At 36.6% G+C, this 27,013-nt stretch overlaps 1 protein-coding gene across 7 annotated transcripts in view; it reads left to right on the top strand.

The window, feature by feature from the left end:
* Window positions 1-27,013, top strand: part of LOC106784946 (fat-like cadherin-related tumor suppressor homolog) — a 303,487-nt gene that overhangs the window by 110,465 nt on the left and 166,009 nt on the right. For all 7 annotated transcript variants that reach the window (XM_014745018.1, XM_014745008.1, XM_014745036.1 and 4 more), the window contains exons 2-3: window positions 10,200-11,227; window positions 11,502-14,209. In XM_014745018.1, coding sequence (XP_014600504.1) covers window positions 10,329-11,227; window positions 11,502-14,209 — 3,607 coding nt within the window. In that variant the 5' untranslated portion in view covers window positions 10,200-10,328. The remainder of the gene's footprint in view (window positions 1-10,199; window positions 11,228-11,501; window positions 14,210-27,013) is intronic.

Raw genomic sequence — 27,013 nt, 5'->3', positions numbered from 1 at the left:
TATATATATATATATATATATATATCTGTCTATTTATCTATTTTTGTCTATATCGAAGGTACTCATTCAAGCGAAATGATACGCCTCTTCTGCAACTTCGAGGGACGAAATACGCATCCATTTGCGTGCAAATTACTACGCGGGCTCGTATCGCTCCACGGAAGAGAACGAATCTCTCGAATTGAATATACGGAGAACAGTTTCACTACCGAAAGCTCGTTCCGGAAACCGAAATGTATCTGGTCGACGAAGTCGCATCGTCAAGCGCGTGCGTGCACGTAGAAGTAATTAAAGCTTCCCATTTGGGATCTCTGTAAATTTTAGCTTTTTCCTGCATGCTTCTCGAGGGACTTGCTGTTTTTTTATTTCTTTTTTCGTGAATGCGGAGATATTCTAGACGACTTTATTTGAGGTTACCAACAATACGGATGGACAAATAGATTTTAATCTCATTTAAAATTATCTTGTATAGAAATAGAAAGATAATAATCATCTATATTTATTACACTTTAACGTGAACTTAGGTGACATTTTAAAAGTAAAGAACAAAATGCATCGGATATTTACCGAATGGAAAGGTTTTTCGGTCATCTTATATATATATGTACTTGCATATTTAACCTTCTTTTTGATGCAAAATATTAAGAATAAATTTCGATCATGATGGTGGTCTCGATTCGTGTTGCAGTGGCCAATTATATAATCGTCTCGTCGAGTTCACTTAATGAGACAGATTCACGTACGTAGGATACATCGGAGATAGAATACCAAATATGCGAAGAAACTTGTCGGTGATGGTACTGTCGTTTTAGATTGCCGTTTCTCGATACGGCTCGACCAAAATAGGCACGCGCGAGTCACGTTATTTCAGTTACCCTACTTGTTGTAAGCTTCTTTACGTTTACTACGGCTTTTTTCTAAAACGACCAGGAAGAAGAAAGATCAAATAGAAAGCTAAATTAATGAAGAAGAAAAAAAAAAGGAATGGTAAAAATAGCTCAGACATCAGACGAATTTTTTCGTATTTTTCGAAATATCTATAGTAAAATTCAATTAAAATTCTATCGTTGTGCTTATCTACTGGCTCTTACGCTTTCCTTTATTTTTTATGATGAAAAAAGAGAATGATACTTTGCTATCGAGCAGCACTTTGTATTGGCACATTGGAAAGATGAATATTCAAGAATGTAAAGATAAGTGGCAGCAAAAGTACATGCTGTTGCATGATTTTATAAACGCGATTGAGATGCTAACGACGTACTACTTTTTCAAAATATGAGCCCATAGTTTGGAATATAAGTGGGGCTCTTGAATCTTATTTTAAACAGTTCATGGCAAAATTTTGGAATTACCCTACTCCGTTAGCTTTTAAAAACCAGAAATTGTCTTATACCAGTTTCTATAAGAGACGTTCTTAAAAATCGAAAAATCTTGTGGTAGGGTCCAGCTAAGGAAAGAAAACGCGGCTACGTTATCGTTATATTCTCGATGTAATACCATCGTTACAACGTCAACGGCCGTGTTACTGGCTTTACTCGCGATAAAATTTCAAGTTAATGTTCGCAATTTGCAACCTCGTCGGCCAATAACTATACTATCGACAAAAATTAAGAGAATAGCAACCATCATAAAATATTACTAGTGTGATCGAAAAGATAAAATTAATGTTGATAAACGATAAAGAATATACATTTATGTATAGGTATATAACATAGATGCATCATATAATGAAACCTATCGATAGATGGGATTACGAACAGGTATATAAAAGAGCATCAATTTAACACATGTTAAAGCGTTAGATATAGAGTTTAAAGCCAGACGCATTTCTAGTTGGCAAAAGGTGTAGGTTAGAAAGTGTCGCGGGAAGCCTTTCGTGGGTCGTCTTAACACGAATTCATTGGGGTGGAAAGACGAGGTTCGCCTCTAAATCGTCTTCGTGCTGGTCTTCCTAAACTTCCTAATCCCGTTATACATCCGTCAAGTCGCGATCGCAAGATTTATTAAACTTTAATACTGAGTAAATTGTATGAAATATCTTGATGCGAATCTATACGATTTCTTTCGTCGGGTTTTTTAACTGATATTAAAAAATTATGATCATTTGAAAGATTTATCGTAGAAATAAAAATTAAAGACAAGTTTAATTCGTGTCGTAATAATTCGCGTTGGTAAATTAAAAATAGAATATTTTTTCAAACGATGTTCGAGGAGTTTACGCGCAAACTAAAAGTAACCAACCTATATTCAGGTATAATAATAAAAAGAGAAGAAATGGAAGAAAATTTCAGATAATCTTAAGAGTAAATCTTCGCTCGTTTTATTATCTACCACAGCGATCATTCGAGCTTCGCGATGTTAATCTAGAATCGCGTGTTTCGTTGAAGTACGTAGTTTCCCTAATCTCTGGGCGTGTTCCAGCTTCGTCCATCGTAGCTGAGAGATCTGTTAGTAGAACCCGCGGGAAAAAATAAATCTATCGTCCGCTTCCGTGAATTCATTCCCTAGAATAAAGGGACTAGCTCGAGATTGTAAAGCTATAGTGTTCCTCTTTCGAACCTCTCGAGTCAAAGCTTTCAGTTTTCAAAGAGAATGTTTTTTTCAGGTATGCTTGAAAAATATGTAAAATTAGGTAGGTCATTAGAATGTGATCCAAATTGAATTAGAAGAAAATTTATTTGTTCCTCAATAGAATCATATTACGAGTTTTACAATGATTGCTTTTTCTATGTCATTGGTAAATTCGACAAAAGATATTTAAAAGTAGTTTCGATTGAAATCGAATGTCATGTTACAATATTTGGTCATCATGACCTTTTATATGTAGAATATTATAAGTATTAGTAACGAGAGATATTTTTTGTAACAATACCTTTGGTTTTTTCAAATTATTAGCTCTTGTTAAGGTTATGAATTTTTTTTTCTTTTTTTCGAATGGATTCAAATATTTTGATGGAATATTCAATATTCCACTTGTGAGTTTAATTGGAGGTTATAGGTTTCAGATAAAAAAAATTTTAATGCTTTTCGATGATTAAAAATTTTATTGAAATTTTCGATGAAATTGAGGGAAAGGTTGAAGAGTCAGAAAGAGAGAGAGAGAGACAAGGATTGAAAAAGAAAGATAAAGAAAAAAAAATGGGAAGATGGTCAATGAAGTGGCAGAGATATTTAGGGGTACTGAGTTACGATCGCGATTACGTGGACTCACATAAATAGCCAAGCATGCGACACGATGCGTCAGTGGTCAAAGGTAAATCTCTTGGATTGATTTAATCGCTGGCAGCCATTTGTCAAGGATGACATCCGAATGCGGGTGGTTTCTCTCTTCTCAAGCTCTACGAAGCGACAGTTTCAGTAGTTATGGAAACGCTAACAATAAGCATTCAAAATGATGCTTCATTTTTGTGCACATCTTTTACACTGAAATATCTCAATTGAATTTCCATGTTCATCCTTAAAAATAGCAGGTAGATGTTATTAAGAATAACATTTCAATGTTAAATTGGAAAGAAAGAGAGAAATACAAATTTTTGATGGTAATCTGAAATCTGAAAAAACAACAAAAAAACAAAAATATTTTCACGTAAAACGAAATAATTTGAAAAATTGTAATAGTTTATTTTATCGGTATGATCAATGAAAACGAGAAGTGAAAGGATATCGGTATTTGCTATTATTTTGTGCGATACTTTCGTGCTCGGGTTCAAAGGTCATGCTCTCCAGCGCGTATCGTATATGCTAACTTTACGAGCCAAGATAGGTCTCGTTCGTGTTAAAGGAAATACGGAAATGCGCAAGGTGGCCGCGCATGGCCCGGGTTATCGTTTCACGTTTCTCTCTTTCTTTCCTTTTTATTCGGCCGATCGCGGTACTTGATCTCGACCTCGCTGTAAATATCAAAAAACAACGTTGAATTCGAGCCGTGCTCAAACTATACTCGTAAATACGGAAATGGAGCGAGGTTATGTCGTGAATTATCCGTGATTTTTTTTCTCTGTTCTCCTTCCTATTTTATATTTTTTTTCGAAACATTTACGATATAAAACGAAAATTTACATCCTTTTTTTGTTATTCTCTTTTTTTTATGATCAAAGAAAAAAGATCTATTTCAATAAAAATAACGTGTATTTTCTTATTTCTACATTTGTATAATAGAAAATATTTAGATACTTCAAATATACCAGACATTTAATTTTCCGTTAGGGGTTAATCAGGATTATTATCTCAATGGTTCATAAATTTCTTTTACGGAATGTATCATGCATCGTGTGTACGTACCATCAATGCTCCATGACTATGAAGCTAATATTAACATATAAATTGTGAAAATAGATCATCGTTAAGTGTCTCGGTAAATAGATTTGCACGATTTGACAAGCATAGATTATTTAACATTTTGTATCGTTGTTTAAAACACTTAGAAAATGTCGTTTCAAATAATCTAACCTATCGTCCCATTTATGTTTTTCTCTTATTTTCTACCTACGGGTTTCGATGCTCATTACGTCCATTGTTGTTAAACTTTGTGCACTAGAATATTGCTAATAAGCAACACTCGAACGATGTTACTTCCTGAAAGCAAACAACGATAATGCCACGAAATTCGTGTTTCTATTATGGCGACAACGAGGACAACGAGACGATAAACGAAATGCGAAAAGTTCGAAGATTTTTGTCTACATTTTCTGTCCTTAATTTTCAATGCTTTTTTTTTCTTTTCTTTTCTTTTCCTTCCTCTTATTTTCTTCTATTCGCTTACCTGTTTATTTTTTAGTACTCTCTACCGTCGTTTCTTCGCAGCGGTAAACTTCGTTATTACATGATAAAAAGAAAGAGGGGAAGGTGGCTCAGGAAAGTGCGCCGAGACAAGATCGAAATCCGATCCATTAGAGCGGAGACAGTAAACGATTAAGGTTGAAAATCGTTACCGAGATGTTTTACAGCGTCATAACAGCCTCATATATTTTTAAAAGTCTTTTTCGATAGTTACTATCAGCAATTATAGTTCGATCTATCAAGTAAGAAAATTATTTGTTCAATTTATGTAACTCGTTAGTTTAGAAAAGAAAAATACGTGTTAAAACGAACGATGACATTTTTATATTGTAATAAAACAAGAAAATACATTTACATTCATTTGTATCTTGAAAAAATGTAAAATAGAACTACACCCAGTTGTGTGTATATTTTACAGCAGTCGTTATAACGATTTATACATTCGATGCATCTTTTGATTTAAAAATATATTCACTAGAAACATATAATGTTACTCTCTTTATTCTGCGTAAAATGTAGTATAAATTTTTGAATTGAAATCGATCGAAAAGTGACGAAGTCGGTTCCATTAGCACATTCACTTTCGTTCCAATGCACTTAAGATCGTGTTCGTTTATCGACGAAGAGTAGTTCTGAGGATGTAAATGCAACGATTGCATGCATCGCGTCTCCGTTTCGAATCTAACATAAAGAAAAACTTGAAATCGCTTTGGAGCATCTAGTGCTCGGGCGTCTTACGTAAATGATAGAAAGTACGACGGGACATTTTGCCCATTGGTCCGATAATGCCGTAAGAAATAGACGATAGTCCCACGCAAACTTTATAATGCCTACGTTTCGTTAAATTGTCAAGATAGATAAGAAATGGAGAATGAAAAAGAGATATAGAAACAGAAAGAGACAAAAAATCTCGAGCCTATTTTACAAACGGTCAGTAGATATTAATGTTTCTTGGTAGAATCGCCCTTAAAGCGATATCTCGAACGTAAAAGCCATGATACCTCGATCCCGACAATAGATATGGGTGTTAGGCTTTGATAAAGGGTCTCTGATGTCCTCCTCGAGTGCTTTCTTCTAGAAGGTTCCGGATAATAACGGGATAGGAAAGGAGAAAAAGAAAAGCGACCCAATGCGTTTCCGCATTCGACATTCTTCCACGTTCAATACGGAAACAATTCTTATCTTTAATCAGTCTTTAAGTTTTATATTGCTTTTTCTTACTTTTAAAGAACACAGTTCGCTAGGAATGTTTTGTTTAGTTTCATTTTCAAGAGAACATTGCTATATTAAGGGGAACGTTTAATAATTAATAAAATATGAAGATAACCGATGAACAAATTTTTGGTCGACTGAAGTAACCACCAGTTTGTATAAAAGGTAAAGTCGAAATAATTGCGGTCTTGGGATGTCTCATTTGCAAGAGACAAAATTTCTCTTTATCTATACCGAGCTCTATCTCTATCTCCAGTTTTAGCTTTAGTATTAGCTCTAACTCTAGCTCAAACTCTAGCTCTAGCTCTAGCTCTAGCTCTAGCTCAAACTTTCTTCCATTCTCCTCAAAACGACGTTTTCACGATCTAATTTTCAAGAGAAGCATTTCCACATAACTGTCGCGACAGTGATAAGCGTCGGTGGTTTCGTCTGTGGTGACAGTACCGTCTAGTTCTGGGGAGGTCAAAGGCGGTTTGTGGTTGGACACTCGTATCGTTATAGGGTTCTCTATCGAAGTTTTGTAATGGTATCGTTAAATATTACTCGCGGTAAATGTTGTTATTTTGAGAACGCTTATGTTCATTCGTGTAAGTCAAATTTTTTTAAATTTCGAAGAAAGTATTACATGAAATAATTACAAGATATATAAGATAGTTGTGAAATATTGACATATTTTGCTAACCGCTAAAAAATAATCGAAATCTATATCATTTACGTTTACAAACTTTACTTGAAGCGATATTATTTTTTATCTCTTGTACAAGCTCACCAAAAATTTTCCCATCCACCATATAATCCTTTCGCGGATATGTTGGCGGATTTCCACCGTTATACCCCTCACTCGAAACTCTGATATTGTTTCAACATCGTTCGAACGAGGCATATAGTGCAACAAGCTACAGAATTTCGTGGTTGTCCGTTCGACCATATAATCTCAAAATGCGGTCGAAGCGAACAAAAATATAACGGAGGGTACACGTGGTTGGAATGAAAAATTAAAACATTTTTTCAACCTTCCCTCTTTTCTTCTCACTCTTCCAATACTACTTTTTTCATCTATCAACGAGTAAGAAAAAAAGAATGCTTCTAAGCACATAATCGTCTAGATCGGACGAATCGAATGGTTGTAGAGAAAGATTACATAGAACCATTTCGTAATTTTTCTTTTCATTTTTCCTTCTATTCCTCCTCTCTTTCCTTTTTTTTTGTTCTTTTTTTTTCTAGATTACTATCCGAAAATAGAACGTTTCACGAATGTGCAGAAAGAGAAAGGTGAAGAGAATTGACTAGGGGGAACAGTATTCGAGGTACCTACAGACATACATACATACATACCTACATTTATACGTACATACATGCATACATACATACATACTTACCTACCTACCTACCTACCGGCCGCTTGTTCCTTGCCTTTATTCCTTTCTCTGTCGTTTTCCTGCGTTCTAGTCTCCTGCTGCCTACCCTCTGTAGTCCTCCTCTGCTTCTCTACCTACGCGGCGTCGCAATTCACACTCAATTTAACCGGCAAAAAGAGTTCCTACGCTGTACATTGTTACGACCTCCGGTACTGCCGAGCTTGCCTTCGGGGCTTCCGCTACTCTCCCATCCACCCTCTATTCCCCCAACCCTCTTTTATTTCTCTTCCTTCTACCCACCCCCTCTTATTCTTCTTTTCCCTTCTTCCTTTTGCTCATGGAAAATGCTCAAAGCTTTTCTGAACTCATCGGCACGAAAGAACGATAGCAAGAGACGAAGGGGAAGGGGTAAGAGAACCGTTGTCGTTGATTTTCCTACGACATTATTGCCGAATCTTCAAAGAATTTTCTCTATTTTACGTTCCTTACCTTCTTTCTTTTACTTTATCGTTTCTCCCATCTCTTCTTAGCTTCCTCCGTTATTTCTCATATTTTCTTCACTGTTCACCAACCAGTCCTCGCATCGTGCGAAAAATTCAAAGACGAAATGATTTCTCAAAACCGTAACCTCCTTCTCAATCTCGAGAAATTTATAAAAGAGAGTTTTCGCTTTATTCACTTTGTATGAATTCTTTTTGTCTATTTATTTCCTTTGATTTCCTTTGATTTTTGAAAATATAGCATTGGGAATATAATAAAACGATTTCGAAATCAAATATATTGTAATAAAAGTTTTTATAAATTTCTATATATTATATATATATTTATAATATTCTATATATATTGTATATCAAATAAGCGTTAATAACCCCAGCTTCGTTATAGGATTTTAAATAACTTCTATTCTTCGATCATCGAACTTTAGTTAGCATGGATGTGGAAGGCGCCAAGCTGGCGCTTGCAATTCTTCGTCTTCCTTTTACCTGGCCGTACCTGTGCCTCGTTTACCAAGCACGTTATTACAGATGAAATTATGGCGGCAGCGGAAATATCAGGATGCAAGGAAAATTCATCGCCGTTTAAATGCTTTTTATTGCGTTGCTTTTGAATCACCACGAGCGTGTAATTGGAAAGGTTTACGTCTCCCTTGGTAAAGCGAGAAGGGAAATCAAGAAAGTCTTATCGTTGGGAAGCTTGTACCTACTTCTGCGAAACTGCCGACGCCTTCTTGCCCCTTTTCTCAATGAAATTATGAAATACTTTATTCTTTGTCCTCGTTTTACTGGAATAATTCTTATCTGTGGATATACATTTAACACTTACAATTAGATATGTTTAAAAGTATATACAAACAACAAATAGTTTTATCAGCAAATAATAAAATTCTTTTTTAATTATTATTCGTAAAGACAATTCGGACTAATATGGTTAATAATAATTGAAAAAATATATTGTAGAAAAAAGTCATTTACAATTAGTTCAAATTTCTCGGAAATAAAGTATCGATACGAATTCCTCGAACTGGACGATTCGTTGATCCGTTTGAAGCAGAGCGTGAGAACATCTACACAAGAGACACAGTGAACAGGATTAAAGAACGAACGAAAAAAAAGAGGGGAGTAGAGAGAGGAAGATGGAAAGTGAGGGTGATTCGGCAGGATCAAAAGATAGGCAGTATCGCGGAATCGCTGTCGGATTCGTGTTTCGTGACGAGGCCTACGTTATCGAAGTTCTGTGACAGAGAGGAACCGTCACGCTTGGTCCGAACGGCCGATCAGATTCGTGAGAAATCACGGTTAAGCGACATACATACCTATGTATATACATACGTACATATATACACGCATAAGCGCCAATCCATTCTGTCACTCTGTCTGAACGCGCTCGTCAATCCGTAAAACGAAATCCTGGTATTAGTATCTATCGTTCCAATCGAACAATGGATTCAGTTTTAACCTATTTTACTATTTTTCTTTATTTCTGCTTCTTTGCGTTTTTTAATGAACCGGGTAACTTGATACATCGTATCTTTTGATCCTAAAAAATTTGAAATCGACTTCAAACAATCTTCATGGTTAATCGATAATTTTTACACATCGGATCATTGACGTCAAATTTTCACAAAATTAGATAATGAATTTAGTTGGGCAAAGGTCCTTTACTTTTTCTTCATTTTTTAAAATAGTATAGATCACTCAAATGAATAATATACTATAAGGTGCAATCACGTTGAAAATGTTGGACGAATTTAAAAGAATAAAAGGAGGATACATTTTAATTCTCATGCAATGCAACCTGGTGGTAATCTATTCATGATTTCTGCACTGGACGTACGCGTTAAATTTTCATTTCTACTTTTACGAATATGTCGGAAACTTTCAGATCTAGTCGGACTTGTGAATGGATGTTATCCATTGTAATCACTTTTAAATTTGAACGTAGTATTTCATATGTAATTCTTCATAAGAGAATTAATCATGAAAAGACAAAAGAAAGTTTTCGCCAAACAAAATATACGAATATTTCACTCATTTAAAATAAATCCAAGAATTTGAGATATTGTTCTAGTTAATAGATTAAGAAAAAGATAAACCAATATTCGATTTTATACTTTTTACATCGATCGTTCAATTCAACACATCTCTACTTCTGCGAATCCCTTGCAGCAAAACTATCGTCGAAAATAATCTAAATTTTATATCTAAGTTTCCTATTTATTTCCATTTACTTGTTTTCGTATTTGATTCGAGACTATTGTTATAAAAGAAGAAAAGTATTCATTTAAAATACTTAGGAAATAAAATTTGATGAGAAAAAAATGTAATCTAAATGAGATATTTTTTGTTCCAGGTATCGAAGATAATAAATGATATAAGGCAGGACTAAGAAGAACATCCTGAGGAACTTGAATTCTCACTTCGTGAAAGCTCGAGGTGGAGGTCGTTGTAGGAATTCAATCGACGATGAGCTAGCGACACGATGAAGAGGATGAAGGAGCGCGCGCTGCTCGCCTGGCCATGGTTGTGGCTGTGGCTGTTCGCAGCCATGCCAGGTACGCCGTCTTCCGACGCTTCCATCCAGAGCACTCTATTCCCTATGTCACCATCAAATATTGGAGGCGTAGTATCGAAAACGTCGTCCTTCTCGACGATTGGTACTACGACAGCGATGGCAATGATTCCATCGTTGTCGACATCGACAATGATGTCGACTACGGCGCAGTTTCCAACTCCACCTACGACGACTAGCGTTTCAACAACGGCATCGGTACCGTTCACAGCAGAATTAAGTTCCTCGCCAAGGTACAAGTTCGCGTTTACGCGATCCCTTTACAACGTTTCGATTCCTGAAAATTCGATAGGGAAAACGTATGTCGTGCCAGATGAAAAAATGGGAATTAGATTGAACAATCGTGAAAGTGGCCACGTAGAAATACGCTTTCGTATAGCAAGCGGTGATCGCGACAAGTTCTTCAAGGCCGAGGAACGTATAGTCGGTGACTTTTGTTTCCTATTAATTCGGACTCGAACCGGTAACGTAGACGTGCTCAATCGCGAACGTAAAGATCGTTACGTGTTGGAGGTACGTGCGACCTCGACCAAGCGAGACGGTAAGAACAAAGCAATCGTCCTTGAGGCGGACACGACGGTAGTGGTGACGGTTCTCGACACGAACGATCTCAATCCGTTGTTCTATCCGACCGAATACAAGGCTACCGTCACGGAGGATACGCCTCTGCATCGGAGTATACTCAGGGTGACTGCCGAAGATGCTGATCTTGGCAGAAACGGTGAAATTTACTATAGCTTCGCCCAGGAGAATGATCAGTTTGCTGTTCATCCGGTTAGCGGGGTCATCACGCTCACGAGACCACTCAGGTACGAATTCATTTTGTCTATTCAAGTTTTGTTTTCTTTCCGTTAGACTCATACATAGTGTTCGTATTCTAATATCAAGATTCACACATAAATCAAAAACAGTCATGCGCACTCTAGAAAATAAATTCTTTTTATCTTATATATCGTTTATCATTTATTTAATACTTTCATTAAATTTCTCACAAACGGTTCTTATCTTCTATCCATTGAAACTAAAACTCGGCCTAGAAATGCATAAAGTTACCATTTTGTAAATATATTTGTATATGTTTAGGTATGCCGAGCACGCCATCCACGAACTAGTAGTTTTAGCGAAAGATCGTGGAGCTCTAATTCGTAGCGTGGGTACCATCCGAGCGAGTACGGCAAGGGTCACGATCAAGGTGCAGCAGGTGAATCTGCACGCCCCAGAAATCTACGTCCACCACCTGCCCGATATAGTTGAACATTCGAACGCAGATATTTATGCTATCGTACGAGTGATCGACCGTGACGAGGGCATACACGGGGAGATCGCTAGCTTGAACATCGTGGGTGGTGATCCAGCCGGACACTTCAGGATACGGCAGGCTGGCCCGTCCGAATATAACATCGAAGTTCTGCGTTTGTTGGATAGAGAAACTGCCTTGCAGGGTTATAATCTTACTCTAGGAGCCATGGATCGTGGTATACCTCAGCGTTCCAGTTATAAATCTGTACTGGTACATTTGGCCGATTTGAACGACAACGCGCCAGTCTTCAGTCGAGAAATTTACGAGGAAGCCGTACCGGAAACCGCTCCAGTCAATACTCCGGTGATTAGATTGAAAGTGACCGACGCCGACGAGGGAAAAAACGCTTTAGTATTTTTAGAGATAGTCGGTGGTAACGAAGGTGGCGAATTTTATGTAAATGCAGAAACAGGAATGCTCTATACCGCGGTGAATCTTGACGCGGAAAAAAAAGCCTTTTACACTCTTACCGTTTCTGCGATTGATCAGGGAAACACGGGTACCAGAAAACAGTCTTCCGCCAAAGTGAAAATCAACGTTATCGATACGAACGACAATGACCCGATCTTCGAGAAGTCCGAGATGGAAGTCTGGATAGATGAGAATGAAGCAGCTGGTACCTCGGTCGTCAAGGTCACGGCGAAAGATCGTGACTCCGGCGAGAATGCTTACATATCCTACAGCATCGACAACATCAAGAAAGTACCTTTTGAGATTGATCATTTCACGGGTATCGTGAAAACGAAACAGGTGCTCGATTATGAAACGATGAGGAGAGATTATCTGTTGCACGTGAGAGCGAGCGATTGGGGCTTGCCCTATCGTCGCCAAGCAGAGATGAGGTTACGAGTTAGATTGCGAGACGTCAATGACAATCGGCCTCAGTTTGAGAGAATCGATTGTATTGGACACGTGCCAAGATACTTGCCAATCAGTTCCGAGATCATCACCGTTTCCGCAATAGATTTCGACGCTGGTAATATCATCAGTTATCGCATAGTTTCCGGAAATTCAGACGGCTGTTTCACTCTCGATTCAGCAACCGGCGTGCTCTCGGTAACCTGTGATCTTTCCGACATGAAAGCAACCGAAAGAATTGTCAACGTCACGGCAACGGACGGCACTCATTTCGCTGACGTGAATCCAGTCCACATGCATTTGGTCAACGCAAAGAGAAATCTTGCCTCTCAAGGGCGAATTCTTTCAGACGAAAGCGGAGCCTTCGAGTGCAAAGACACTGGTGTAGCTAGACGTCTGACGGATGCCATTGCTTCGGCAGAAAGGAACAACATGCCGTCTCGCAACGACGAGTATTCTTTGACTCCAAGTCGTTACGGGGAGAACATTCACGAACCGGAATTCATCGATTTTCCAAACGAGATCAGAACAAACGAATCAGTCAAACTTGGCACTACGCTTGCCAAAATAAGAGCAAGGGATCGGGATTTAGACTATAACGGAAAGCTCGTTTTTTGCATTTCAAGCGGTGATCGAGATTCCGTTTTCGGAATCGATCCAGACACAGGCGATCTTAACGTTATTGGTTACTTAGATCGAGAAAGAGAAAGCGAATACTTCTTAAATATAAGCGTTTACGATTTAGGTAAACCACAAAAGTCAGCTTCCAAAATGTTACCTGTCACAATTTTAGACGTTAACGACAATGCGCCAAAATTCGAAAAATCTCTCGCCAGCTTTCGGATATCGGAGAACGCTTTAAACGGTACGAATGTTTGGCGTGCTAACGCGACGGATGCCGATCTTGGTGAGAACGCACGGGTAACGTATTATCTCGTTACGGAGACGAACGATTTTAAAGTCGATCCTATCACCGGGGTATTGAGCGTTTTTGGGAAACTCGACAGAGAAAGACAAGAACTTTACGAATTGAAAATTCGTGCGAGGGACAACGGTGGAAAAGGATCGACTGACTCGCTGCCATTGTACTCGGATGCTCTAGTTCGCGTAACCGTCGAAGATGTGAACGACAATGCACCAAGCTTTGCTTTGCCAAGCTACAATGCTAAGATTCGCGAGGATGTACCAATTTGGAGCGTTGTTGCCGTCGTTGACGCTACGGATCCGGACGAAGGAGCTGGCGGTGACATTGAGTATTTTCTTTCCGACGCCATGGAAAGTGAAGGATATTTCAAAGTAGACAAACTCTCCGGTACCGTAAGAACAACTCAGAGCTTAGATTTCGAAGAACGACAAGTACACACTCTTGCGATAGTCGCTAAAGACAGGGGAGAACCTTCGATGTCTTCCGAAACGTTGCTCGTCATCGAAGTGGTCGATGTTAACGAGAATCTTCATGCTCCGATCTTCGACGATTTCGTTATCTCCGCGAGTGTTTTTGAGAACCAACCGGTTGGTACTCTAGTGACCAGTGTACGTGCCAAGGATGCAGATCCACCTGGTGGTGATTCCAGAATTGGCTATAGCATACGAGCTGGCGATGGCATCGGGATATTCTCCATCGATAACGAAGGTAAATACGTATATTCTTTTTACTTTCATTCGTTAGCTGCAAAAGATTTTAAGGATCAAACGGCGTAACGATTAAATTTGGTTCCGATTTTTAACGATTTTGTGACGACAAAAAAATATACGTATAAGCTATTGCAACTCGTTCAAAGAGTATTTAAGTGTTTAACGATATTTATTCAGTGGACTAGTAACATTAATTATCGGAAGACATGTACGATCGAAAAGTTTTACGCGGGACGATATCAAAGAAGCAATAAAATCGATTTGTTATCCATATCATCTTGTTACATGTCTACCAAAGTGAAGTAAAACTACCGACGAGAAAGAGCTCTCCATATAGCGATAAATCGTCTCTAGTCAATTAAGGGGGATATTCCAGGACGTATGGAAGTTATAGTCAGGTACGCGACTGTCCAGGTTGTGCGCGATATTTCGTAGAGCGTAGTCTCGAGATGCACTGCTATTTCTCTCTCTCTCTGTCTCTCTCTCTTCGTCTATCTCTTTCTTTTAGCTCTCCTCGTGACTCGCCTTTGACACGATCGTTACGATAGTTGGAACGGATACGTTTGGATAACATCCGTCTGTCGGGCGTGTCTTTGAAGCAAACGATCAAAGAAAACTTGGCCAAGATAACGTTGCTTTATTAGCGGCAAAACATTCGAATCGCTTCCGATGTTCCACGATCGATCGCTTCGATCTTCGACCTTCCTTGACGAGTGATACCACTTTAGATGTTAAAGAGCGATATCTCGAAGAGACCTTTTACCTTTTCCTAAGAATAGTCAAGCTTTAATTGATCCTATACGAAGAGAAAAATAACGCCAAGTTTCTATTCGAAGATTATTGAAATATACATTAATTGACTAGATCGCGTAAATAGCAGTTTTAGTTTATTTTTGTAACTAATTTATAACTTTATTATACATATAACATGAGCTTTTAAATATATAAGAAACGAATGTTATTCGCAAATAAAAGCATTCGACTTTCTTCGCCAGGTTTGCAATTTCGATTCACAGAAGAAAGAGCCCAAAATGACGATGGATGATAAATAGATCTCGCGCTGGTAGAACAAATTTATTTGCTATTCAGTAATAAAGCATACGAGAGAAAGAAGAAACTTTCTTTTTGTTTTTTTGTTTTCTCTTAAACTCTTGCGCCCTTGATCAATCGAGGATGACCGAAAGAAAGAGATGACATGAAAGGAAATTAAAAAGTTATGAAAGCAGAGAAAGAAAGAAAGACAGAAAATACAGAGAAAGAGAGATAAAGATGAGAAAAAGTAGAGGAAAGGAAGATCTCGCACTCTTAAAGTAAGAGGAATCTGGTGGCAGTGATCCAGAACGACGTTACGGCGACGCGGCCCATTAAATTTCGATGCGACCGAGTCTAATTGAATTACGTGGACAAACAAAATCTTTTCTTCCTCTTTCTCCCTTTCCAATTTTTTCTTCCCCCTTTCTTTCTTTCATCCTTTTTAGTTCCTTTTATTTATTTTTTCTTTTCCATGCGACGCAAGTAATACGCATTAAATTTCTCTCGCGGTCCATCTTTCATCGCGAAAAGGTCTCCCAAGAAATCGTGTGTCATTCCGCCTAATGGCTAATCCCCTTCCTCGTTTCTGTTCATGGGTGGAGCAGCACGTTGTTCACAACGCGTGAAGCAGTAAATGCATCTGTGATGTCTTCTTGTTTTTATTATCATGTCGTGTTATTCTCAATATGTTCGATTATCAAGAGAAATTTACTACTACTAACTAGAAAGACATTTAACAAATTGTTTTCAATCGAATTAAAACTTATAAAATGTAGAATCGATACTTTCCTTTTAATTTTTTCTTCTTTTTTTCGATGAAAACAAACGCGAAAGATATTTAATCAATAAGTTTTTAGACGACGTATACAATTTTTATCTCCTATGTTACGAAAATGAATAATTTACTTTAACACTATTTCAAAGTCAGCTCTATGAATTTATTATCATCTATATACATATATATAAAATATTATGTAAAATATTATCAGTCATCTAATAAGAGTTACCCAATATATTGGGTCTAATACCAACCCTCGCTAGATCAACGCACGAGTGCACTTTACCAAAGTTTCTAGCGATCATCATCTAGGTTGATTAGATTGGCCGTCGCGTTAATTCATTCGAGCATATTCGGATGATGCATTTTAACACTAAATTCGGCAATATTTAATCAAAATAATTCTTATTTAATCATTAATTTCTAATAAGTATTATGTAATTTTTGTCGTGCTTGAAAAGTTAATTGGACAAGAATTCTCTGTAATACTTATCACAATATTTATTAATTCATTATATTATATAATAGTTTTAGGTTTAAGATAATATTCTCTCAAAGTAATTTCTAACAAAAAAACAACCGAAATTCTCTTTTCCAATAGCACAATTCTCAAGGAATGAGGAATCATTCAATGAATTGAATTAACTCGTTAATCGATACCATACTCGTTTTAAGTTATTCGAGTAAAACGAGTGTATCTTTTTTACCAACTTTGTACTAATGGCATGTTCTCTTAGTATACATATAACCACACTGTACTCTTTCTCTCTCTCTCTCTCTTTCTTTTTTCTTGTTCTCTCGTACGAACTCTTCTCCGAGTCATAAATCGCGCAACGGTTGACATTTCGATTCCAGTTGTACATTTCGCACGATAGAATGCACCGGTATGGAGAATGGCGCCGTGAAAAGAGATCGAAAAAATATACATATGTATATAGGTATTACATAGGGCATATATAATATAGATATACGTATATACATATACACATGCATACGTTGAAACGTATACAAAGCTCGTATCGTCCTCGCTTTAATCACGTTCGACGAGTTCTCGTCCGTTCTCCGGAAGCGAGTGTGTCAGTATAATATCGTGCAGACTCCTTGTCCCTTTCTCTCTCTCGTTCTTGCATGCTTGGAAGATACCTATGCATATGAAAGAACACGAGTGTATAAGTACATGAATATAAGATACATAGTAGGAGATATACCATTATTTGTGCATTCAATATCTCATTCTATTCGAGTATTTTCCAAGTATCTTTATTACTTTTTGATATTTAGAAAAAAAATATATTACTTATATATCGTGCGAGTCTAACTCAATTATTCTAATTTAATGCACGTATATAAAAATAATCGCTAAAAAGGAAAAAGGACATTTTCTTCTCTAACAATTTGCACAAAATTAAGATAAAAATATATGCGAAGAAAATAAAATTTGATGGAATACTTTGTAAAAAGCTTGAGAAAAGAGACAAAGAGTGTGAGAAAGAAAGAAGAAAAAGAGGGAAAGAGAAGCGTGAGGGGGGGGGGTGCGGGGGGTTATATTGATCTTCCGTCGAGCAAAAATAATACATTGTCAGTGGTATGCATATTCAAACGGCGTAAATATTCATAAGTTGCCGGTGTATTGCCTTTCGTGTCAGGAGCACGCACGAGAAATATAAGCGACGTGGTGAACGATAGTATGTAGGTTCGTATATATACTCGGGTTTGATGGTGATGCTGGTGGTGGTGATGTCTGTACCCGGGGGTGTAATGGTGACGTGGTTGAGATGGTACGCGTTTAATACAACGATATTTTTTTACCGCACGAGTTACGCACGATTCGTAGATCATGTTCCATGCCGTTAGCTATTGTTCGAGAAAATGTAAATTAATAGTATCTTATACATTATACTTGAATCTTTTCTTCTCTCTTTTTCTTTTTTTTTTTAAATATCGTATCTTATTTATAAACATTTCGTTTCGTCGGATTTATTTTTAATTTATCTCAAATCAATAAAATTATCCCAGAGATTGTCTTTTCTTTTGAGTTTTAGATTAAATTGCTAAAAGTATGAAACATTCAAATACCTATGTTTTCTTTACCTAGGTTATAATGGCAATTCGTAATGAGACAACTTTTTATAGCAAAGATCTACTTTAAGAGCAGACTGCTGAGAATTCGCCGTTTCAAATCGTTCTGAACACCTGCCATGAGATTATAAGAATTATTAGCAGATTTTTCTTGTGTCGACACTTCAATATAACGCGCATGAAAAAAGCAATATCCCTTTGGAGAATGTCACTGATAACCGCGAAGGATTAAATAACGCGTTCCGAAGAAAAGTTTGCTTCAAATTTTTCGATGCATTGTGTGTAAATATTTTGCCTTCGACAAACCGTAGAGAGCCAATAGAAGCAATGAGAATGCAAATGCATTTTCCACCTGATCGATCAATATTCGAAGGATACTCAAATAAAATTAAATGAACGTTCGAAATGAAATCAATAAAGGCATCGGCCAATTTATCCATACGTTCAATTATTGGCAGTCGTTGTCTCGTCTACGAGTGAGCAAACCTTCCGTTAAATTCATATGAAAGTACGTTGTATGATTATTTGATGCGCCGTGTGCAACGATTATTTAAAATTGAAAAGAAAATCATAAATAGTTTCGAGCAAAATAGTCAAACTGAAAACAAAAAAAAAAAAAATTAATATCAATAAATAAAACGTGCTGCTTTTTATCTTTGTATCTGCCTCTATTTTTCTCTTTTGCTACCTAGTTGTTTTAAAAACGTGGCGTAGTTAGTTTTCTGATATACATAAAGTGAGAGAACGAGAGGGAGAGAATGGGTAAGAGGGAGTGAGAAGGAGGGGAACAAGGGAATAAGGTTTCCGGTAAACGAGCTAACGTTCGGTGCGTTCCACTGGTTCTGTCCACTTTGCTGTGCGCAACTATCGTGCTAGGCGTTATTCCATTGATAAAGCTTTATATATCGAAGCTTATCCAAAAAGCTCGTTCGAGCTTGAACGTGTACGGAACGAAGGAAACTATTAACCCCAACTACACCAACGTTTATATGTATATATGTACATTTACTTTATGCAATTTTCAAAAAATAGATCCCGTTCATTTTTCTTCTTTTATGTATTTCTTATTCCTTATTCTTATAATTTTTTTGGTATCTAACTTATAATAAATTTATTTTAATTTTAATGAACGTTAAACCTTTCATTTCATTCTCTGGATTTTTAAGATCTATTTAAATCATCTCTAAGAGTACTTCAATCGAAGAATCTGATAGTTAGGGAACGCAAAGAATTTTCCTAAACAAAAGGATAACGGAACGGTTGTTATTCCACGAGGCCGAGTTTAGGAATGTTAACCTTTGAATCGGGAAATCGTAAAGCAGTCACACTCGCGGATACTTTGGACGGTAAATCAACGGTTGTTTGTATCGCCACACGTGCTCCATAAATCAGTCAGATTTGTATCTTGCGCGAAGTCGACGGAAGGTATGAGAATATTTTATCGGAAGTTTATCGAACGTCTATGACGGGCCACGTTTGTTCTGTTTAACGAGAATGAAACCTTGAAAGAACTCATATATACAACTTTGGAATAGTTTAAAAGAAAATATTTTATCTATCGTTAACATTTATTTATTGTTTTACTAACGTGAAGATTTTTAATACGTCCTATCATTTTGCCTAAATTTTATTTTATATTTTTGTTTTATATATATAAGAAAGAATCAGAATATTTACAAATTATGTTAACAAAAACAGTTTTCAATCGATAGAATTAACCGAGAGAACACTTAATGAGTTTGCTGAAACGCCAGGTCTACCTGCTGACAAATTAGTAGGATGATTAAAATACCTGGTCCTCTTTTGCCTCCCCATTAAATACTAAATTAGACAGGTCCACTTGTCCACGATCGTTGGACGTACGAGATTTACTTGGTTGATGTGTGTGCACAATGGTTATGAACCCCTGCTTAAATATTGTACCAGAATTAACAAGGGCGTGTCATGCTTGAACGAAGAGGGGAAAGCAACGAAGTATCGGCCAGGTTACACACGCATAAGCGCGTGTGTGTGTGTGTGTGTGTGTGTGCGTGCGTGGAATACGTGAACATCTTTCCTTTTTCGTAATATCATTAGTAGGACCGTAATAGCGAGATGCTTTAAACAAGATTTTCCCTTATCAAAAGGCTAACGTAATTGGAAACATTTTAAGATCGTAACAGAGCGTATAATTCGTTAAACCATTTTACAAGAACCTAAACGTTAAAGTAACATTGAAGCGTTAACTTGCCAGTAACTGGTTTGCTCGAAATTGAATTTAAAGAAAATTTCTCTTTTCGCCTTCGTAAACTCGAAGTTCTTATAGAAAGCAACTCTACGTCATCTTTTCACTGCTTTGAATATTTCTTTCGACAATAGAAACGTCAATGGAAAATCTTTTGACGTCTGAAACGTTTGAAATTACTGGCATGCAAAACTCCCATGGCTTTAATAAAAGTAAACAGTTGTTGAAGTATTGTATAAAACTCTTGTTAGCAGTGATGTTAACGTTACTAGGTATGACGTAAACGTGCTTCGTTCTGCAAGATATCGATGACAGTTTTCAATAGATCGAAGTTAACTATCTACTTCTCCTGAGAGAATATTTGATATATATCATAGTTTAGAACCATAGTTGAATATCGCATACTAATTTTCTATAACGATATTATTTAAATTACTGGAGTATTCGATATATCACAATTCCCAATTCGAATAGAATTCTGTGGGATCTTATAGCATCGTTAGGTTTTATGGAATTTGTACTATTTGTCGTTCAAACGATGAGCTTATCGCTAAAATGACTCCAATTAGGAGTCACATAACACTCAAAGCGACAAGATTTCGAAATGGGATCCACAACGCTTGTAAAACACGTTTTCGACGAACTCACGTGTCCATTTTCTCCCTTTTTTTTCTTTTTTTTTCCTCTTTCTATCACAAGTTTTACGTCCTGTAATTCAGACCGTTTACGCGTGCCGCGCATACGAATCTATATCATGAATTCTTAATGGAGTACCACCATCGAAAGAGCTCACAAGCACGGTGTGGGTGCCATTAAGCAAACGCGACTTTAGATGAGAGAAGAAAGAAAGAAATAAGAAAAAAAAAAAATGTCTTAGCATCAGCCAGTAAAAAGAAAATTAAAAAGAAGATAGGTCTCGGCTTTTTTGAAACTTGGTGGATTTTAAAAGAGCTTGAAACTTGCCTTGTGATACGGAGTTTTACCATTGTTGTAAACTAAGAAAGATACGTGCTTTTACTTTTTGGCACTTGTTAGAATGTTTCCTCGTTTACTTTTTATTTTATCACTTGTATGTATAAATGCGCCTGTGTATTCTGTTTCTTTCCTCGTCTCAGAAGATTCCTTTTATGGTTTCTTTTCCGATGAGTTTCGTCTGAAGATACTCTCTTTATAAGAAACATCTTTTTTAGGTAAACATGTCGTTGCCTTTATGATAAATCGTAAAAAAAGCAAAATGTTTAGAATAACGATACAATTCACAAATATTGGATATGTTAGGAATTTAATATGAATGTGAAGAACATAAAAGAAAATTCTTGTTCGAGCTTTTCTTCGTGTTATTTTCCTCCCTTAGCAAAGATCGTTCGTATTTATTTCGTGACTCCCTAGTCGTTTCACAAAACTTAGACAGAACTTTTTTAATAAGGTCCGATGAGAATAAAATTGTTCTTCTTTTGTCTGCCTGCCATTTTATTGTATAACAACACGTGTGTTATTTTTATCATCGTTTCAATAATAAATTTCGAATAAATTTATAATCTCTGTGTATTATCGTCGTGTAATACAATTATAATTAAGTAATATTACATTATAGATGATAACGCGATGAGATTTCTTCATAGTATATTTACAGTTAAAGAAATTTAATCTTTGAAATGAAGAAAATGTAAAGAAACTTTTAAAACAGAATTATATACACATGAAGACAGAGAAAAACATAATAATAAGAATAAAAAGTTCGACCATTTTTAATTATGAACTCATTAAACTAAATTCAAGAAAACTTATAATTAAAAGAAGACTTTTAAATTCGTGTTGAATATCGTGCAAACATTTAGAGCAACCGCCATTAACCAAGTCATCTTCTTTTTCAATGATAATTGTTCACGCTTATTGTTAGAAAACAAATTTTGTGAACATTTTCTACTACTATTTATTTTTCTCATTTTCTTTCTTTTTCGCAAAAAAAAAAAAATTATTCGCCATTTCTAAGTTTGTGAATTCCCTTGAGTCTGATTGTCCCACCTATTATTTACTTAAGCCAAAAAGAAGCTTTCAAGAAGCGGTAGGACATTGTTCCATAAGAAACTACCGTACCAACTTTCCTTTTAATTCATATTTTATGAAATTGTGAACTTTTATCTGTCCAATATTTCTTACCTTGATATTACAAATTTTGAATATATAAATAATAGGTATCGTTATCTATTAAAAACTCCAAGTACAGTAGTATTCGGATAAAGTGTTCCTACATATTGAACATATTGTTAAAAAATCACGTAATTAGTCTCGTCATGTTGCCCAAAATTTACGTAAATTTGAAAAGAACTCCAACAAAGCATTTAAAAATTGTAAAACGCGTAAAGACGATAAATTTCCTTCTTCTACCTCTCCTCGTGGAAGACATGTTCGCGTATCCATAGACGAATATACACGTATGCACACATAAAAGAGGTAAATCGTTCGAGCGTGAATTAAACACGTGGATCTAGAACGTGCTTCGTGGATGCTGTTTAGATTTAACGTACGTTCCTTCGTGTACGCGGAAATGTATGTCTCGATGAGAGTTATGCGCCATACTGAAACATCGTACGCGAGCGTGCGCCCGTGCACTCAGCTAGGTGCCTAGTTAGAACCCTTGAACTATGTCTGTCTCTCTGTGCACTATGCCGGCGTTCGACGTCCCTCTGCCCTTCTCTGCTTTTCACTTTGATTCCTGACGTCCATTGAACCGTGGAAAATCTGCTTGTCCGAACCAAACGCTATCGAGTGTCTCGTATGCTCTTCTTTTTGAATATTCACTGAGGTATTAATAGTTCGATGAATATAGGTATCTGGACTTTCAATGAAAGTCAGAATCATAGGATTTTTGAGATCTCTCTAACGAGAATGATCAATGTCTCCTGCATTGTAACAATGCTTTCAATGGAATTTATTTCTTTTAGAAGAGCCAAACAAAAAACTTTGATTTTTCTTTATTGTTTTAATTTTTTTGTTGCGAATGTTTAAATGAAATTTTAAACCGTTGAAAAAACTTATCAATTTATATCATACTTAATTAATTCATTTTAACCGATTGCAGAAAATACACATTTTCACATGCACAGTAACAACATTTATTTTCTTCTTGACCACAGGTTAGAGTTCACCTTTATAATTTCATACTTCTGTTAAATATATTGGGTAGACATTATTCGTTCCTAAACGAATCCTGAGAATCCAGGTGATTCTGAAAAAAAAAAACAAATTTCCTCATCAAAATACTTATCTATATCTATTCACGTTTTCGTAAAACAATGGTCGACCGATATTTGCCGCGACATTGACCTATTCTATCGAATGAAATTTTTATCGAGTTTTTCCAGTTTGACAAATTGTAGGCCTTGTCGCTAATGATAAAAGACTAAAGAATGACGGTACAATGAGATATTGCAATTTCTACGAGAGCGATTTTTAAGGTTGGTTCCGAAACATTAATTACTGAGGCTTCTACTTTTTCTCTTCGAGAAACAAGTAACTATGAATACAAGTTTTAGACAGAAATTCAACTTCACTCTTTCTTTCTTTCAACCTTTCTCTTTAACCTTCTCTTTTCTCATCCTTCCTCGCTTTTATCATCTATACTTATAGTCGACGGATTTCCGCGGATGCTCGTAAATGAAATAAACGCGGTGCATTCTTTGCAATTTTGCAATTTTATCGTCGAATAGCTAGCTGCTCGTCAACGTGCAACGCAATTTTCACGCGAGATTATCAACGGCTCGTTGGTTCGGGCCGTTAATGAAAATGTATTTTTAATGCCGAGAAGTTTCTGCTCCTTTACAATAATATAGTATGCGTTCGTTGTTTAAAGAGATAAATATTTATGAATAGGAAAAATATTGAATGCTAATAAGTCGACAAGAAAGTTTGACGAAGTAACGAAATGAATTTAATGATAAAAATCATAAGAGGGTTAGCTGATAGTAGAACGATGTTAAGTTCTTGAATCGTATGGCATAGTCGAGCAAAGTCTAGTCGCGTGACAAAAGCACGTGCCAGATGGAGGCGTGTGCAAGACTAACCTGCGAAGGAGTTGGAAAAATGCATGATGCATACCCGACCATCGGCGGCTGTGATGGATGATAGTTTGCTCCGGATGGTGTGCTAGGGAGTCTCCCTCTCTGTCTAATACTTTTATATTCAGGGAATGAACACTTTCGTGATATGAATAGTCTAAAGTTCGAAAGTTTTATACAAAATTTCTAAGAAGGCATCGATGCGGTGCTTGAATTATGAATCGTTATGTTTAAAAATATCGTTATTGATTGAATCGATATTTTCACTATTTTTCTATATTCTCTCTGACGAAGCAGAATTAAACTATGGAGAATTACACTGCCACCTAAGTCAGCCAACATAGTACTTTAGGAAAGTCCATAGAATACTAGATGTGCAATCAATTCTAGTAGAAGTTCGATTGCTTAAACCAACGAGCTGAGCCAAACCACAGAGCTGACAAGAGCAGATCGATAAGTTTCTGTAAGTGAGTGCAAGAGGACCGGATATACTGGTGCCCGTATGCACCAACAGACCGTGATCCATTAAAAGAGAAAGCAAGATGGAGAGAAAGAGAATGGAGATTGGTCAGTTGTAACAATGACAACTTCGGCAAAGATATCAAAGTCGTACCGATGAAGTCGTTGTAAGATGATGACTGGAGAAAATCGAAACACAGTTGATAAGTTTCCTCGTAGAGTTTCGATTTAATAAAAGGTAAAATAATGAAACAGAAACGTTGTTACGACGGCGATAATTTGATGATGCATAAGCGAAGGTGGTCTCGAAGACTTCTTCAACAAAGTTAGACACGAGTCAACGAAAGACAACCTACGTACGTTACTAGCCCATGGATTAAAATATGATCCGAGTAAAGGTAAATCCGGTCCGGCCCACATCCGCGACTCGCGGAAGTCTTTTGACAAAAGGAAACTCTCTCTTTCTCTCTTGTTTTCTCTCATAGATTTTCTTGCGTTTGCTAGGAGGCTTCGGAAGAGATGAAGTAAGAAGGAAAGAGGAGTGCACAAGTATATACCCGGATCCGCTGGCTTCATAGGGTTCGTGGAACCGATCGAGAAACCGGTTTTAGGACGTGTTTCAAGCCGTATATGCACGCTGGCTCGTCGATAATGGACGGAAGAGCTTGGGTCCGACGCGCCGCTTCTTGTCTCCTTTTTTCTCATCCGAACCACGATTGTCTTTCCTTCTCAATCGTTCGCAAAACTCACTAAGAGACTCGCAACAATCCGTAGACGCAAAGGGAATTCGATCGCCGTCAACGACTTTAGACTGACTCGTAAGATGACTCATCCTGAGTCTCATCCCAAGCCCGATCCTTCCCTGGAAGACGTATTCTCTCTTTGGTATTCTCCAGACCCCCATTCCTCTTACCTTTTTCCTTTCTTTTTCGACGAATTCTTTTGGCTTCAGACTTTTTTCCTGATTTCTAGAATCTCCTTTACAGTCGACGATACCTTGCAAAGAGCTTCCTTGCGAGGACAAAGGGACAATATAATTTATTCAAATATTTCTGTTAAACGACTCGCGTGGAAAACTTGCCCAGAGTTTGCTATTCATATACTTGAGTCACGAAACGTAGATAGGTACGAGGTTAACAAGTGTAATCAGATTCTGAATTAATTTTTATGATCCACTTAAGTCAGTGTGTTTTATTATATTAATTTTCAAGATAACATTATATTACTCATATGTAGCTAATTATATTCATTAAGTATTCAAAAAATATTATTAATAATATTAAAGCGTTGATTATAATGTTATGAATCATTCTTTAAACGAACATTATAAGGCGTATATCTTGTTGAAATCTATTACACTTTGTAAATTTCTTTCGTTTTTAAGAAAGACATTAAAATTTCCTTGTTTTATAATAAACTAGAATTCCAATAGTGCTACCATGTATTCAAATCAAAATAGCATAACTTGTGTTTAAAGCGAAACGTACGACACGTAGCGACGTTCAATGTAATGCACGTGTCAGTCCCGTAACAGCGGCTCTTTGCGCCACGTGCAAGTTTTCCTACAGCTGTTGCATTTAAACTAACTTTGTGATAAACTATAAATCTTTCTGTCGGAAAGGATGTGCTCTTTTTCTCTCTGTCATTACGGCACACGCGTTCTACCCTATATCACGGTTAACTGTAAATAAAACCATCGCCGTCTCGCGAAACTTCTCTTATTTAATGAAAATACCCTTTTGAAAGAACTGAGAGAAGCACTATTTCATTTTTTCTTAAAGATATTCAGGGATGCATCATGCGAGCTACCATAAATATGAATAAAGTTAGAAAAAATAAATATGGAATTATAAATTACATCATAAGTTGTGCGGTTGAACTAGTTTTCTTCTTTATTATTTTCTCAAAAGAAGAATTTTTTTGTACGTTACTAGATTATACATATTTCATAGATTCAGTCATTTCGTTTCCAAGAACGTTTCAAAGCGATTCAAAACGAGGAATTTCCATACGATTAACTCTAACTTGACCGTTAGCATTTATAGAATGAAAAAAAATAAATCATTCCAGATGTTTCTTTTTCTTATTTATTTTTGATTTATTTAAAAAATACTAATCAATAAATACGATATTTCGGATAAACTTGGATGTTAATGACGATTCGAAATATAA

The sequence above is a fragment of the Polistes canadensis genome, unplaced genomic scaffold, assembly GCF_001313835.1.
Source record: "Polistes canadensis isolate GaletaPanama2010 unplaced genomic scaffold, ASM131383v1 scaffold_2, whole genome shotgun sequence".
Lineage (NCBI taxonomy): Eukaryota > Metazoa > Arthropoda > Insecta > Hymenoptera > Vespidae > Polistes > Polistes canadensis.
Note: the sequence above shows the minus strand (reverse complement) of the source record. Positions and strands in the feature narration are given on the sequence as shown.